This window comes from Hippopotamus amphibius, chromosome X (genome assembly GCF_030028045.1).
Source record: "Hippopotamus amphibius kiboko isolate mHipAmp2 chromosome X, mHipAmp2.hap2, whole genome shotgun sequence".
Lineage (NCBI taxonomy): Eukaryota > Metazoa > Chordata > Mammalia > Artiodactyla > Hippopotamidae > Hippopotamus > Hippopotamus amphibius.
The window spans coordinates 3,298,685-3,311,891 of NC_080203.1; the positions used below are offsets into that span (position 1 = coordinate 3,298,685).

General features: G+C 57.9%; 1 protein-coding gene across 15 annotated transcripts in view; it reads right to left on the minus strand.

The window, feature by feature from the left end:
- The window catches only part of ATP2B3 (ATPase plasma membrane Ca2+ transporting 3), a 41,403-nt gene that overhangs the window by 2,456 nt on the left and 25,740 nt on the right, over positions 1–13,207 (minus strand). For 12 of the 15 annotated variants that reach the window (XM_057717956.1, XM_057717951.1, XM_057717957.1 and 9 more), the window contains one exon: positions 12,814–12,996. In XM_057717956.1, coding sequence (XP_057573939.1) covers positions 12,814–12,996 — 183 coding nt within the window. Of the gene's footprint in view, positions 1–7,940; positions 8,106–12,813; positions 12,997–13,207 lie in introns of those variants that run through there. The other 3 variants (XM_057717943.1, XM_057717942.1, XM_057717952.1) reach the window with 3 other exon arrangements.

The window sequence follows — 13,207 nt, forward strand, 5'->3', positions numbered from 1 at the left end:
TGTGGCCGTGGCAGATGTGGCCTCATGTTTTGGGCCTTTTCTGGTGCCAGGATTGTGGAAGAGCCACTGGGACACTGGCGGTGGCTGCATGGTGGTGGCAGAGGACCTACTCCGGCTGCCAGTCACACCCCTCAAGCCACAGAAACGGGAGCAAATGGCATGCGACTGCCCTTGACCCTGGAGGCCTTTGTGGTAAGGTCGCCAGCAGTGATCCGGTGCCCTGGCTACATCCTTTCCCCTCACTTGGACCTGGGTCATGTGATCAGGCCAGGCCCTGCTCAAATTCATCCTCAGCTCTCCCTGTGCCCCCAGAGGGCAGCCAGCTCTTCCCTCCCCAGCTTCTGCTGCTCTGGCCTGGAAGGTTCCTTCAGGGCACTCCTCCCAGGTGTAATCAAAGACTCACTGCAATGCCCGTCACTAGCCTTGTTTGCTGCCTGTCGCCAGAGCCTGGTGCAGAGCGGCCGCTCAGTCACCGACAGGAGGTGCCAGGGCTGCCTGCTCAAACATGCGCCGCTGGCTTGAGTCATCCTGAGCGTCTTACAGCTGGCAGTGAGTCAGCTTCCCTCCAGCTTCCATTTCCCCGCGTCCAAATCTTGGGCTCTTAACACATGGCTTGGGATTGGTCCTGTGACGCGATGTTTTCAGGCCATCCCATGCTGAAGGCACAGTCAGCCCCCGGGACACGGGTTGGGTGGGAACGGGGAACCATTTCTAAGAGAAGGCCGCCCTGGAGGACAGAGCTCGCACCCGGGGGCCTGAGGACATCCCCACGGCGGAGTTTAGTGTGTCCCTGTGAAAGCCTGGTCACAGCCGGGTGTGTCCAGCGCCCTTCCTCAGCATGTGCCCTTACTGCCTCCTGAAGCTCCTCTCCTGGCCTGGGGCTGTCCCAGGGGTCCTCCTCTCCATCTGTAGAACACCCGGAGGGATGCCACTGCCCTCAAGTCTGTGAGAGCCGCCCGCAGCCCACAGCCCACAGCCCACCTCGACGCCATTGACGCCCCCTGCGCTGCCTCCACCTAATGGGCCTCTGAAATTGAAGGAGGTCCAGGAGGACCCTCAGCCTTGCGCCTGCCGACACTGCCCCTCGCCTAGTCTTCGCGTCCCAGGGCAGGGCTCTGGCTGAACCTTGGAGGTCCCTACCCCCAACCCCAGTGCCGCACATCAGCGTGTCTCGCGATCCCTTGTTCGCAAACCTCTCCACAGTGGAGCCCTCCCCACCTCCACTGCTGCAGCTGTGTCTGCCAGGGACCCACAACCCCTGGGCACAGAGATGCCCCCTGCCTGCTCCCTGGATCTTTCCCGGGCTCCAACCTGCGTGGCGGCTGTCCCTGGGATCTCTGATCACTGAGTCAGGCCCTGCCCTCGGCATCTACCAGGTGGGAACTCCAAACATTCCAGCAGCTGCGGAAGCTGCTCTGGGTCCTGACTGTGGCGGCACTCACACCACTCTGTGCAGCGTGGACCACCCCGCCCAAGTCCAGGTTACTGTAAGATAATCTGAAGGGAAAAGAAAGACATGAAAAGCACCGGCCAGTAAAGAGGACTCCTAGATTACAGCCAACGAGGAGCAGGTCTGGCTGGGGCTGAGGGCTCATTGCCCCCCACACCTCCTGGCTTCTGAGATGCAGCCTGCTTCCCCCTTCACTGCCTAGGCCACCCTGGCCACCTCCCTTTCCCTCGTCTAGGTTACTCTCTGCCCCTCTCTTGGTCCCTCCAGCTGTTGGTACCAAGGGGCCCAGCTTCGCTCAGCCCTGTTCTTGTCTGCCGCCACTCCCTGGGGACCTGTCCGGCTGGGTGCCCCGTGCCCCCCACACCCTTGCTTCTGGGCTGGACACTGGGCTCCAGATCCTTCTCCTGCTGCTGCCTATCCCCTCGTGGCCAAGGGCCCCAGGGCCGTCTGGGCCTTTTCTCCATGCACATCCACGCATTTCCTGGGTGCCTCTAGGCATCTGTCTGCTAAGGACCCCCAATCTCAAAGTCCAGACTCGGGGCCCTGCCTGCTTCTTCAACTTTACCTCCCCCCCCGCCCCCAAGTCTCCCCCCATGTCTCCCTGTTGCCACCCTTGACCTCCGCAGTCTCTTGTCAGCATGGCAGCCTGAGCAACCTTTACAAACAAAAAGTCAGAGCATGTCGCACCCTCCACTGGTCCAAACCCTTCAATGGCTGTGTCTCCCTCAAAGGAAAAGTCCTGCCAGGGCCATTCTCTTCATCTTTCTCCTTTACTTTGTCCAGCCTACTGGCTCTTCCTCAAGCACGACACTCCTGCCTCGGGGCCTCTGCACTGGCTGTTCCCTCTGTCAGGAAGGCTCTTCCCCAGTGAGCCTGGAGCCTCCCCCCACCTCTTTCCGTTTACAGCCGCAGTCCGCCCACCTCCCCCAGCACCTGGTGCCTCTCACGCCTCCTTTCCTCCCGCACATCCCATTACTCTCTCCTCTGCCTCCTTTCATTGAAACATAAGGCCCCTGAGGCTAAGGGTCTGTCCGTGTGGTTCCCTGACGTCTGCAGCACCCAGCATGGCATCCACGTGCAGCAGGGGCTCAGTGGACAGGTGCTGGGAGGAGGGGGCCCACACGGCCTGCCACGTGCCTCCCACCGGAGTGCCCCCGACCAGCGCTTTCCATCCGCAGGGCTCGGAACAGCAAGGTTCAGTGTCCCCCACGGCCATCACACCTGCCCTTTCCCTCGCCTACATTCTTCTTCCATCAGATCGGCCCACGCCGGCCTTGTCCCCCTGCTTGGAACTCAGCTCACAATCCATCCCCTGAGAGGCTGCCCTGGACAACCTTTATCCAAATAGCACCACTAATGTTTCTCTCGTTCCGTTTCCTTTTCCTCTGAGGCTGGTGACCACCTGCACTCAGCGCAAGCTTACTTCTCTGTTGTTCGCTGCCCGGCCCTCACCCCTGCGTGTGAGCCCTGGCCTGCCTTCCCCTCACCGTGAGTTCCATCAGCGGTGACGGGGCGCACGATGCTCCAGACCCGCGGGACCACCTCGGCCATGCGGAGAAGGGATGCTAGTGTCAGACTCTGCCATGGGACTGTGCTACTGATAAAGAGTTGTGGCACGGGCAGAGGGGGTGAAGGTCACGGCTGAAAGTGGATTACCCTGGTTTTGTTTTGAACTTTAATCGCTTGCTATTTGCAATGTAAGGTGTGGTGGAGGCGGAGAAAGGATGTGAATGTAGGGAGAAAGGTGAAGGACTAAGGGAACACCCACCCCATTAAAGGAAAAGAAAAGGAGAGAAGAAAAACAATAAAAGCAAAGGCTTCTGAACAACAATGACAATGGCCACAACAGAAACTGGGGGGTGGTCACCCTCTACCCTCTGCTTGTCTCACTGTGAAGCTCATAGAACTCCAAATCCTTCCATCCAGCACTTGCCCTGTCCTTCCTCTGTTCCCTCAAAGCCCTTGCACACTTGATGGACATGCCTGACTCCGTACAAACCACTAAACCAGAACGTTCTGTGGGAGAAAGGAACCTGGCAGCTTCCCTGGCACTGGGGCTTTGGATTTAGAGCAAAGTCTGAACACAGCAGCCAGGGAGAGGCATGGGGCCTCCATGAACTTTGGGTGCCCAAGTCCCAAACCCTTCCTGTAGGCGAGGGTGAATCATGACTTGAGAGCAACACACAGAAGTGTGGGGCGATGGACCCACAGTTGAAGGTGCAGCAAGGGGAAGGCTCCCTTTCCTCACCATGGAATTAGGAGACGTGAAAATGCAAACTCCAGAGTTGGCCCTTCCATGAAGGATCGAATCCCAAACTAAAGACACGGCTTTGTGTGTGTTGGCAAGCTGAGAATGCTGGTGGCTGGTGAGTTTTGTGAAGATTACCTCCCCTTCTGTGGGCATGTGTGTATGCCCAGGACCAGGACAGCCCAGACTCAGTGGCCAGCATCAATGAGACATCGCACTGAACTGACCCAGGCATGGAGACTCCTGGGCTTTTTGGGTACTTGGCCTTGCCTCTCAGCCTGGCTGTCTTAAGCTGCAGGGCCTTAAATAAGTCTCCTGAGCAGCCTGGGTCCTGGCTCCTAGCCCCAGGAGTTGGCCTGGAAGTGCCTATTGTGGAGGCCTGTGGAGCAGGGCTTCCAGGGTCTGGTGTAGGCTGCCAGCTGGTGTGTGCTTTAGGGATTGCCTGGAAGGGCCTCCCATGTGGTAGGGCCTCTGGCTGCAGGAAGGCTTGGGCAAGGCTGATACTGTTCCTAGTGTGGAGACAGTGTGCACACTGTCAAAGAGCTGACCAAAAATGCCAATACACTATTCCCAGAAACCTACATGGGCAGGCTTGGCTTGAAATCAATGGATTTCCTGAGAAGGAAGCAGATTCCAGCAAACAAGAGAGCTTTCACTTTGCAAGTTTCCTTCCTCCATGTGGCTGGCTTTACTACTGCTCTGTGAGTATGTGAGGAACATGTCTCCCCAGGCTCCAGAAGGGCACGTCCATGGAAGCCCTGGGGCCTCACCTGGCTGGGATTCACCAAGTTGGATGGAAGGTTTTCATGTTGCAAAAGCCAAATACAATAAAGCAACTGCCATAATCTGTTTGTGGCATGGTTGATCAGAACTGAACAGCCCTGAGGGAGTCCTCTGGCTACATCTGACCAAACTCACTACCTGCCCCTGTGACAGTAAATGTTTGAGTATAGAGGTCCAGTGTTGCCGCAGGAGGGCCAGGCTGGTGGGGAACAGGCTTTGGGTGTGTGGCAGGGGAGGGCCTGGGCTGTGGCTGTGTGTCCCCGTGCACCTGGGGGCAGCCATCTGGTGGCTTGGGCTTGCTGCTTGTTAGTAAACCTGAGTGAGTAGACACCCCACATTTGGCTACACCTTGGGGATCCTGACAGCCAGCTAGGCAGTGAGGCTGAGTTTCTTGAAGCATTACTGTGTGAAAGTGTGATTAGGGCAGGAATGAGGGTGACTGACCTACTAACAGGGGATAGGCTTTCACACCTGCTTTGTTTCCAAAAGACTGAACGTAGTTAGTAAAGAATGCTCTTTCCTAAGCCACTCAGATGGGTGGCCTCAAGGCCACGCATGGCTGAGATCCCATGAAATGAGATGGTGGGCCAAGAATGAAACGGCAATGGTGAGGCGGCCATCAAGCCAGGCAGGAAAAATGGCTGAGTGAGCAGGGAGGAGGAGGCAAGGCCATTCTGGAGCTGGGAGATCAATGCGTGAGACCAGGGGAGTGGGGACCACGTTGAGACTCCCGAATCCAGAAGCAGCAAAGACCCACATGCACATGCGGGCAAGGCAAGCCTGGGGGGTCATTGCATCTGTAGCCTCCCCCCATCACCCTTCTGAGGGGCTCTCCTCCCTCTCGGACTCTGTGGACCTTCTCCGGCCACGGCTTGCGTAGGTGTTACATCACCTCTCACTCTGGCCTTCAGGAGCCGTGTCCACACCCCCAACCAGGCCTTCCACCTAGAGAGCCCGAGATTCTCAGTGGAAGAGATGTTGGGCTGAAGACAGGAGCCTTCCTGAAAGAGCCGGGTTTTCCTGAGGAAACCTTGTGCCCCGTGACCACTGCACCCTGCCTTCCTTCTGTTCCGAGAGAGAGAGAATGAAGGCCTGGTGCTGTCCTCTGCTCTGCCAGGCCTTTTCCTGATTCCTGTGATGTGGGTGCCAGATGCTTGGTGATCTCTCAGGATCTTCGAAGCTTGGACTAGGAACCAGTTCGGAGTTCCAAGCCAATCTGCCACGCAGTGATGGTGGCAGGAAGCGGGCTTGATTGGAAGCTTCTGGAAGCAGGAATGTCCCTTAGTGTTGCCTGGTCCTCCATCCAGCATCTTCCTCCACAGTGGGGTCCTTTCCGAGGTGCTGAGGCTCAGCTGGGATGAGCCTTTTAGGCCTTCCCCTTGTGAGTCAGGACATCAGGAGGCCCCTCAGGCAGAAGGCACTCATCTCCCAGTGGCACATGGTATGGAAGGGGCCGCAACCCTGCTTCTGGTCAGGAGCTACTTAGGGCCCCCTGGAGTGGGTCCTACCCCACGCTGCTGGGCTCCCGGCAGTGGGAAGGGGGTGGGACAGGTGGCTGCAGAAAGAAGGAAGGTGCAAGGAGCCCGAGGAAGAGAGAGGAGGGAGGCTGCTCCCAGGGAGGAAGCCTGAGGCACCCAGAGGGAGCCGAGAGAGCCGGCCTCAGCAGGAGTGTGGGGAAGGCCTAGGGGCGAGCGGAGGGCGGGGTGGCTGCCTCCCCCAAGTCGACAGACAGGCGGATGGACAGACAGAGAGGAAGCACAGAGAGAGATGGCAAAGGAACACGTGGAGGAAGTGGTGGAGGAGGGCAGCTGTGGCCCAGTAGGCCCTGGCCAAGCCTCCTGCCAGCCTCCCTGCTTGGAGTGGCAGCAAGGACCCTATGGGACAAGGCTGGAGCTTTCCAGCTCACCCATGATGGCCGTCAGCCAATATTTGTGGCTTGGGTGGCTGTCTCGGTGAACACTCAAGGGAGCTGGACACGTGTGTGCCCTGTGGGATGGAGAACACACTTGTGTGTGTGCGTGTGTATGTGTGTGTGCGTGTGTGTTCATGTGCGCGCTGTCTCCAAAGGGGACAAGGTGGTCCCAGCAGGGACCAGTGCAACCCACATCCCTTCCTTAAAGGGCAGGGTGGTCTGAAATGACAGCTTAAGTAAGAGGAGGGACGCCCCCCACTGGGGACCTCTCACCAGTTCCTAAAAAAAGAAAGAAAGAAAAAAAGAACAAGCAGAAGAGAAGAAAAAACAAAAAACAAAATACATGACAAAAGAAAAAAGGAAAAGAGAAGAAATCAAGTAAAAAGAAAATCCCAGAGTCTGGTGCGGGAAAAAAGCGTAGTTAACAACTCCTGTCTGTGGGGAAGTGATGTGTTCACGGAGGTGATGAGTGCTGGGTCCCACTGGAAGGAAAGGAAAGAGGTAGCACTGAACCATCCTGGCAGGGGCTCTGGGCTCATACTTGGAAGTTTAGTGTTTGGCTTCTGAAATCTTGAGTTTGCTATGAGAAGCAGGGGGCCCTGGGTGGGTGTGGGGGGCCCACAGTGTTCGTCGCATTGTCTTTCACTGGGGGGGGGACCGTGGGGGTGGTGGGTTCAATGGTCTCGTGGCTTTCCTTTTGTCTTTGTAAAGAAATGTAAGCAAATATGGACGTTTACCTCTTTAGGACAGCCCCTGGGTTCCCTTTAAAATGTGAGGGACGTGGCAGGAACTTTTCAGAGGAGTGTATAGAAAGGAATCAATTTCTCCCAGCTTCTTGAAGGAAGGGAGGACAGAAAGTATGGCCCAGATCAGGTTAAGACCTTCCAATCCTGAGGCCTGCTTGGAAAGAGCAAAGATGCTTTGGGAACTAATGGAAATGTGGCCGAGGGTGGGTTCGGGGCATGAGGAGGGCTCCTGGGGACACCTCTAACACCTGGTGGCTCAAGTATACTGCCTTTGGAAACCACCTCAAGGAGAGTTCTGGAAGCTGACGCTCTAGTCCCAACTGTGTGGGCTGAGTTCTTCCGCTGCAAACGACGCTGCAAAGGCGCTCACCACTCCTTCCAGTCCTGGAGGGCAGCCCTGAGCCTGCGCGCCTCCCTCGCGCTGCCCCGCGGAACCCTGACCAAGGCCCCACCCTGACACCAGACACCACCAGAAGCGGCCCAAGTTCATGAAGAACTATCAGCAAAGGCAGACAAGTTCAAGAAAAGAAAACCAATGACAGAAGGAGCACTAAAGGAAAACCAAAAAACCAAACAAAGAAAAGAACAGAAGGTCCAGCAGTGCCATGGATTCGATACATTTCATAAGAGGACATGGCTCTGGAGAGACACACCGTCTGGGCGGGAAGGACTGAACAGGGCAATAAAGAAAGAACGGAAAAGCCACGGTGAGCGGAGGATGCAAGACTGGAAAAGAAGAGAAGGAAGAGGCGGGAGGCTTTTTCCTCCCCCAGAGGTGCCATTTATGAGAGAAAAGGGGACTCAAGACTCACTCCCAGCGGCACTGGTGGGATTGGCAGCAGAGAGAATTAGGTGAGTAGGGGTAGAAAGATTGGTTACGTCATGGAGCTGGCTGAGGACCGAGGACCGCCGGCGCACAGCACCCTGAAATGAACCGCTTCTCTTGAAGGTACTCACTACCTCCATCTGTGGGAGAGAAAATGAGATAAAGGTTGGCTTGCACTGTGGTCCTGGTGACCGCACGGGGGGTGGGGTGGGGGTCTGGGGCTGGGTGGGGACAGGGGCCACACTGGGTGCATATCGTGACAGCAAAGCCTCATCGAGGTAGTCTCGGTGCTTCTGACAGGGCCATGGCCGAGGTCGAGGCCGGCCTCTGCGTCATCCACCAAGAGAGGGTTTACTGAGCAAATGATTAGCGCTCCGAAGACTGGGCGCGCGGGGGGTTAACGACGGATCAGATGGGCACACAGCAAACATTTTAGAAAGAGCCATCTGCATTCACGATATGCACGTTGCAAGCCACTCGTCAATAAATACCTGTGTCTGCAATACTTTGTTATCCTAGGTCAGTACTTCTCAACCTTTTTTGCCGCCCCAACACACCTGAGGGATGTGACAGGCTCCCATTAAAATGAGGTTCCTTGATGGTGAGGACAGGGGCCCTTCCCCGGCCCGTCCTTGGTTTATATTGCTCTAAGCAGGGCTGCCACTCTCCTTATGTGGCTCATCCAAGTGACTGAGGGGTACCCCGTGGAGAGTCTCAGTGGAGGAAGGGATTTTAAAAGAGGGGGAGGGGTTTCCCCAAAGCCCCTGCTGTGTCTCACCAGAGCCCTTTCCCACAGAGCCACAGGCAGGGTGGGAGGGAGAGTGGAGGGCCCAGGTCTGGGGGACAAAGATGGCTTTTGCTTTGTCCCCCACTCTTTAAGCTTCCCAGGAGGCTTCAGGAAATGAGAGCCATGAGGGTGAACTTGCTGGAGCAAACCCAGGCGTGGGGTCCTGAGGAACTGTGGCCAGGCGGCCACCGTAAATGTCCCCCATCAAGAGAGCACGCCCACTGTGGCACACGTTGAGCTGCTTCCTAGAGAATGCCCTCTGAGAGGGGAGTGTGTGTGGAATCTTTGGCCTTAGAAGGTGGATGATGGGAGTAGCAGAGCAAGTACGTACTTCTGGAGCCCAGAGCCTCCGCCCCCAAGTCCCCAAGTAGCTACGTGGTAGCTGCCAGCTTCCGTGGTGTGTCTGAGACGGGGCCAGGCTCTTGGAAGAAGGCAGTGGAGTGCTCAGACTCCTCCCATCCCAACCAAAGTGAACAAGGCCATCATTTCAACCCTTGGACGCGCTGTGAGACAGACTTATTACTGTGTACCCACGGCCGAGCCCCCTTCTGCCCAGCAGAGGCAAGGTGTACTGAGTGCCCACGGGGACTGGCACGGTGCCGAGTGCCCCAACGCACTGAAGGAAGATGACCCATGCCGTGGTGTCGCCGTCTCGGGGGAGGGGGAGCTTCTCCTCCCTAGATGGAGATATTTCTAAGGCTACTCAGACAGGTCTGTCTCAAGAGGGGACACTTACAAAGGCGACAAGGGAAGGGAAAAATGCCCTTCCTGCCTCTGATTGGGCCTCTCCTCATGGTGTCCCGATTGGATGATGGTATCAGTCAAAATACCACAAAATTGTCCCCCCGCCCCCGCCCCCACTGCAGAAGCCCCCACGCTGGGCCAGGAACAAGGCCCAGTCACTGCTGAATCTTCTCTTAGGTATATGATGGAATGCGAAATAGACCACTTCGTGAGTACTTTAAAAAGCTCCATGTCCTGCAGTTTGCGGACTCTTTTATCGTGGGATTCCGCCATGCCCGGACGTTGCCATGTTAGTACGGAATGATGGTGAGAGCAGGCAGCAGCTGGGCTCCCAAATCTGCGGAGCAATTTTGTGTTTTGCAAAAGTTGGAAATCCAGGGCTGGCTGCCTAGAGAATGTTTCTCTTGGTGTGGGGTGTACACAACCTGAGGGGCTTTATTTCTCCTAGGCTTTATTTCTGCTTTTCATGCAGGTATTTTGAATCAAAATGAATAGATGCTCTTAAAAAGCGAACTAAAGTAACCAATTGGTTCGGCATTCTTGAGAAGCATGGTGGCTTTGATGTGACAAAGTCAAGGGGAGGAATGAGTGGTTCAATGGAAAGGACAAGGCTAAGGGGTGGGGGAGGGAGACTTGGGTGACCTTGGGCAAGTCCCTTCTCTATGGGTCCCATTTCCCCGTGTGGAAAGCAGGGACCTGACCGGCCTGGAACTATAAGACTCCGACTGAGGGGACCCACTCTACCAACAGGGTAGCAGTGTCAGGTCCAAGAGCCCACAGGCACTAAGAAGACACAGGTACACAGGTGGCTCGGGTATGAGGGACCTCCCCGCCGGACACCCAGGATCGGGGCACGGCTGAGGTCTCGACTGCTAGAAAAGCTAGCAGCGACTTTAGCTTGTCGATGGAAGCGAATAAGCTCCGCCGCAGAACCCACCCAGCACAACACACCAGAGCCCATCAGGGCGGGGATGGGGTGGGTGGGGCTCACAGTCGAGCAGCCGGGGGGCCATGGGGGTGACCCGGACAGCTGGTGACAAAGGCTCCTTCCATTCTACTGGGCGCTCAGTGTTCCAGCTGGGCCCAAGACATCCTACCCCGCCACATTGGCCAAGACGCTTGGAACACCAGGAAGGGTGGAGCCAGACGCCCGGAGGAGCCCCTTGGGACCCAGAAGGGCTCCTTCTTTGATGCCACCTCACCCAGCCCCACAGGATGCCAGGATCTGGGTGGCCCAGGACCCTGCAGCTCTGGAAAGTTCCCTGGGGCATCTGATCCCAGCGCCTTGGGCTGGGAGCACAGACGGCCAGCTGTGTGGAGAAATCCCAGCCCTGAGTGCGTGTGCTGTGGTGGTGGGAGGGAGTGGACTCTGAGAAGGCTTCACAGGGCCGCCGCTGGACGAGGAGCGGCCCTGGGGAGACACGGTGGGAGCTGGGGAGGCACAGCAACTTGGGCGAGCAGAGCGGCAGCCTGGAAAGGCAGCAGGGGTTTTGAGGGCGTGGGCTGCGTGGGGCAATGCCGAGGGGCAGGTGGGAGGCTGCGAGCTTCTGGTTGGGGGGCTGAGGCTGGCACCTGGGGAGAAGAGGGGCGCCAGGAGGCTAGGCCCCCAGGGGTTGTGCGGGAGCAGCTGGTGAGCCCTGTGCACTGGGAGGGCGCTTTGGGCGCCTCGCGTGGAAGGGATGAGCCCATGGTGATGTGTGGCAGGCTGGAGGCAGATGCTGGGGAGAGGTGTGGTCTCAGGTCCTGGCCCAGGCCAGGGGCCCACGGTGGGAAACCGCGGAGGCAGGTGCCTGGCCGTGTTCTACCTTCCGGCGGGCCTCTGGGGGAAAAGCAATTGGAGCTGGGCTGGGGCCGTGGGGTTGGGGGTCCAGGACAGAGCGCGGGGAAAGGCCCAGGAGGAGCAGGGAGTGATGGGTGTCACAGGCTGGCCATGTTGAGAAAAGGCTTCAGGGGTCCCGGGGGGACGCAGGGAGCCTCAATCCAGGAGAGACGCAGGTGGCTGGGCCAGGAGGATGTTGGGGGGGGTTGTGCCAGGTGTGGCTGGGCTAGGGATGTGCATTCGAAGGGGCATGCCAATGCACCCAAGTGTGTGGGGGGACAGGAAGCGGATCTGGGACAGCTCCGGGGCTCTGGCTTGGGCAGTAGAAGTGGCGGAACCATCGATCAGGAGCTGGGAGGCTGGGAGGAAGTGGGCTCGGGGTGGTGGGGCCTGTGGTCTGGGCTGAGCTGAGCGCAGGGGGGGTGCTGTGGGGCTTCTAGCCAGGCAGACGAGGAGATGGTGCATGAGGGGCGCCTGGTCTCCGTCTGGAGGCTGTGCGGGGAGGGCCAGGCTGTGGGCAATTGGCAAGAAGAGACCAGCGCCCGTGGGAATGTGGGATTTCTAGCAGCTAGGGTCACAGCTAGGCGACAGGGCAGACCAAGGTCTCAGCGGGAGGCTGGAGTGACAGGCAAGGAAGATGGAGAGCGGACAGCAAGCTGCTAGGTGAGCAGGGTGGACTGAACTTCCAGAAGGGTGCTGGGAAGCAGCCTCCAAGCAGGAGGGATGGAGGGACGGCCCAGCTTGGGAGCCGGGAGGACGTCTTGCAGACATTGGTGAGAACTGCCTCTGGGGTGTTGAGGGCTGATGTCAGGCTGTGATGAAGTCGCCAGTGAGTGCCAGAGAAGGACACGGAGAGACAGCGAGTATGGAACATTCTGGCAAGAAGGCTGGCCAGGAAGAGTTGGGGGCAGGAAGTGACAGTGGCTCTGTCAGGCAGACTGTCATAAAGGCTTCGGCAGTGCCCACAGCTGGGCAGTCATCGTGTCTGTCTGACTTTATAGAGGACAGCCGCTGACGGCCTTGACCTTGACTGGCACTGATATTTGGAGACTGGGATGAACAGAATGGACCAACTTGGCCAGAGTTTGCTTCCCAAATGAAGTCTTTCCATAGAATTCACAATATAACCCAGCGAGTGCTGAGCTCGCCAAAGGCTATTTGAAACGGACATCTGCCTCCTCCCAAGAAGGTCCCTTCCCTGTGACCTGGGGCAGCTCCCAGCAAAGAAACCAGTCCTAGCAGCTCTTCGAACAGCGGGTGGCCCATGCCCCCACCTCCCCGAGACACACCCTTATCTGACACCTGCGCCCACTGCGGGGAGGGCCACCTGGGCTCTGAGGGAGGTGTCAGGAGAGGCCATCTTGGTGACATACTGTCATCGGGCACAGCCAGCAACTGCCCTTGTGATCATGGTGGCAAGACCCAAAGGCTTCCCTGTTGGTCTTGGGCTCATCTGGAGGCGGGAGAGTCAGAGTGGCCGAGCGGCCTGGCGGCTTACCTGCGTCTGGATCCGGTTGAGGCCCCGGAACCAGAGGATCTGGCCTCTGCGGAGCTCCCTCTCGGCATGGTCGATCTCTTCCTCGCCCTCAGCCAGCTCCTCGTCGGTCATCTCGTCCTTCCCGGGCCCGTGTCCCGCTTCCTTCAGGCACTTGAGCTGGCTGGTGGGGATGGTGGCGATGACCTGAGTCGCCAGAGGCGAGGGACAGCAGGCAGAAGTGGCCATCAGAGGTGGGAGCTCTGACCCAGGCTAAGGCTGGCATCTGTGCCCGCCCCTCCCCTCCCCCGACACTGTGCTCGGCTATTTCCTCAACGTTCCTTCCCTGTGGGCAGCCCCTGGGCCACCTCTGCCAGCTGCCAAATCCTGCTCTCCAGAGGGAGGAGCTGGCCTCGTT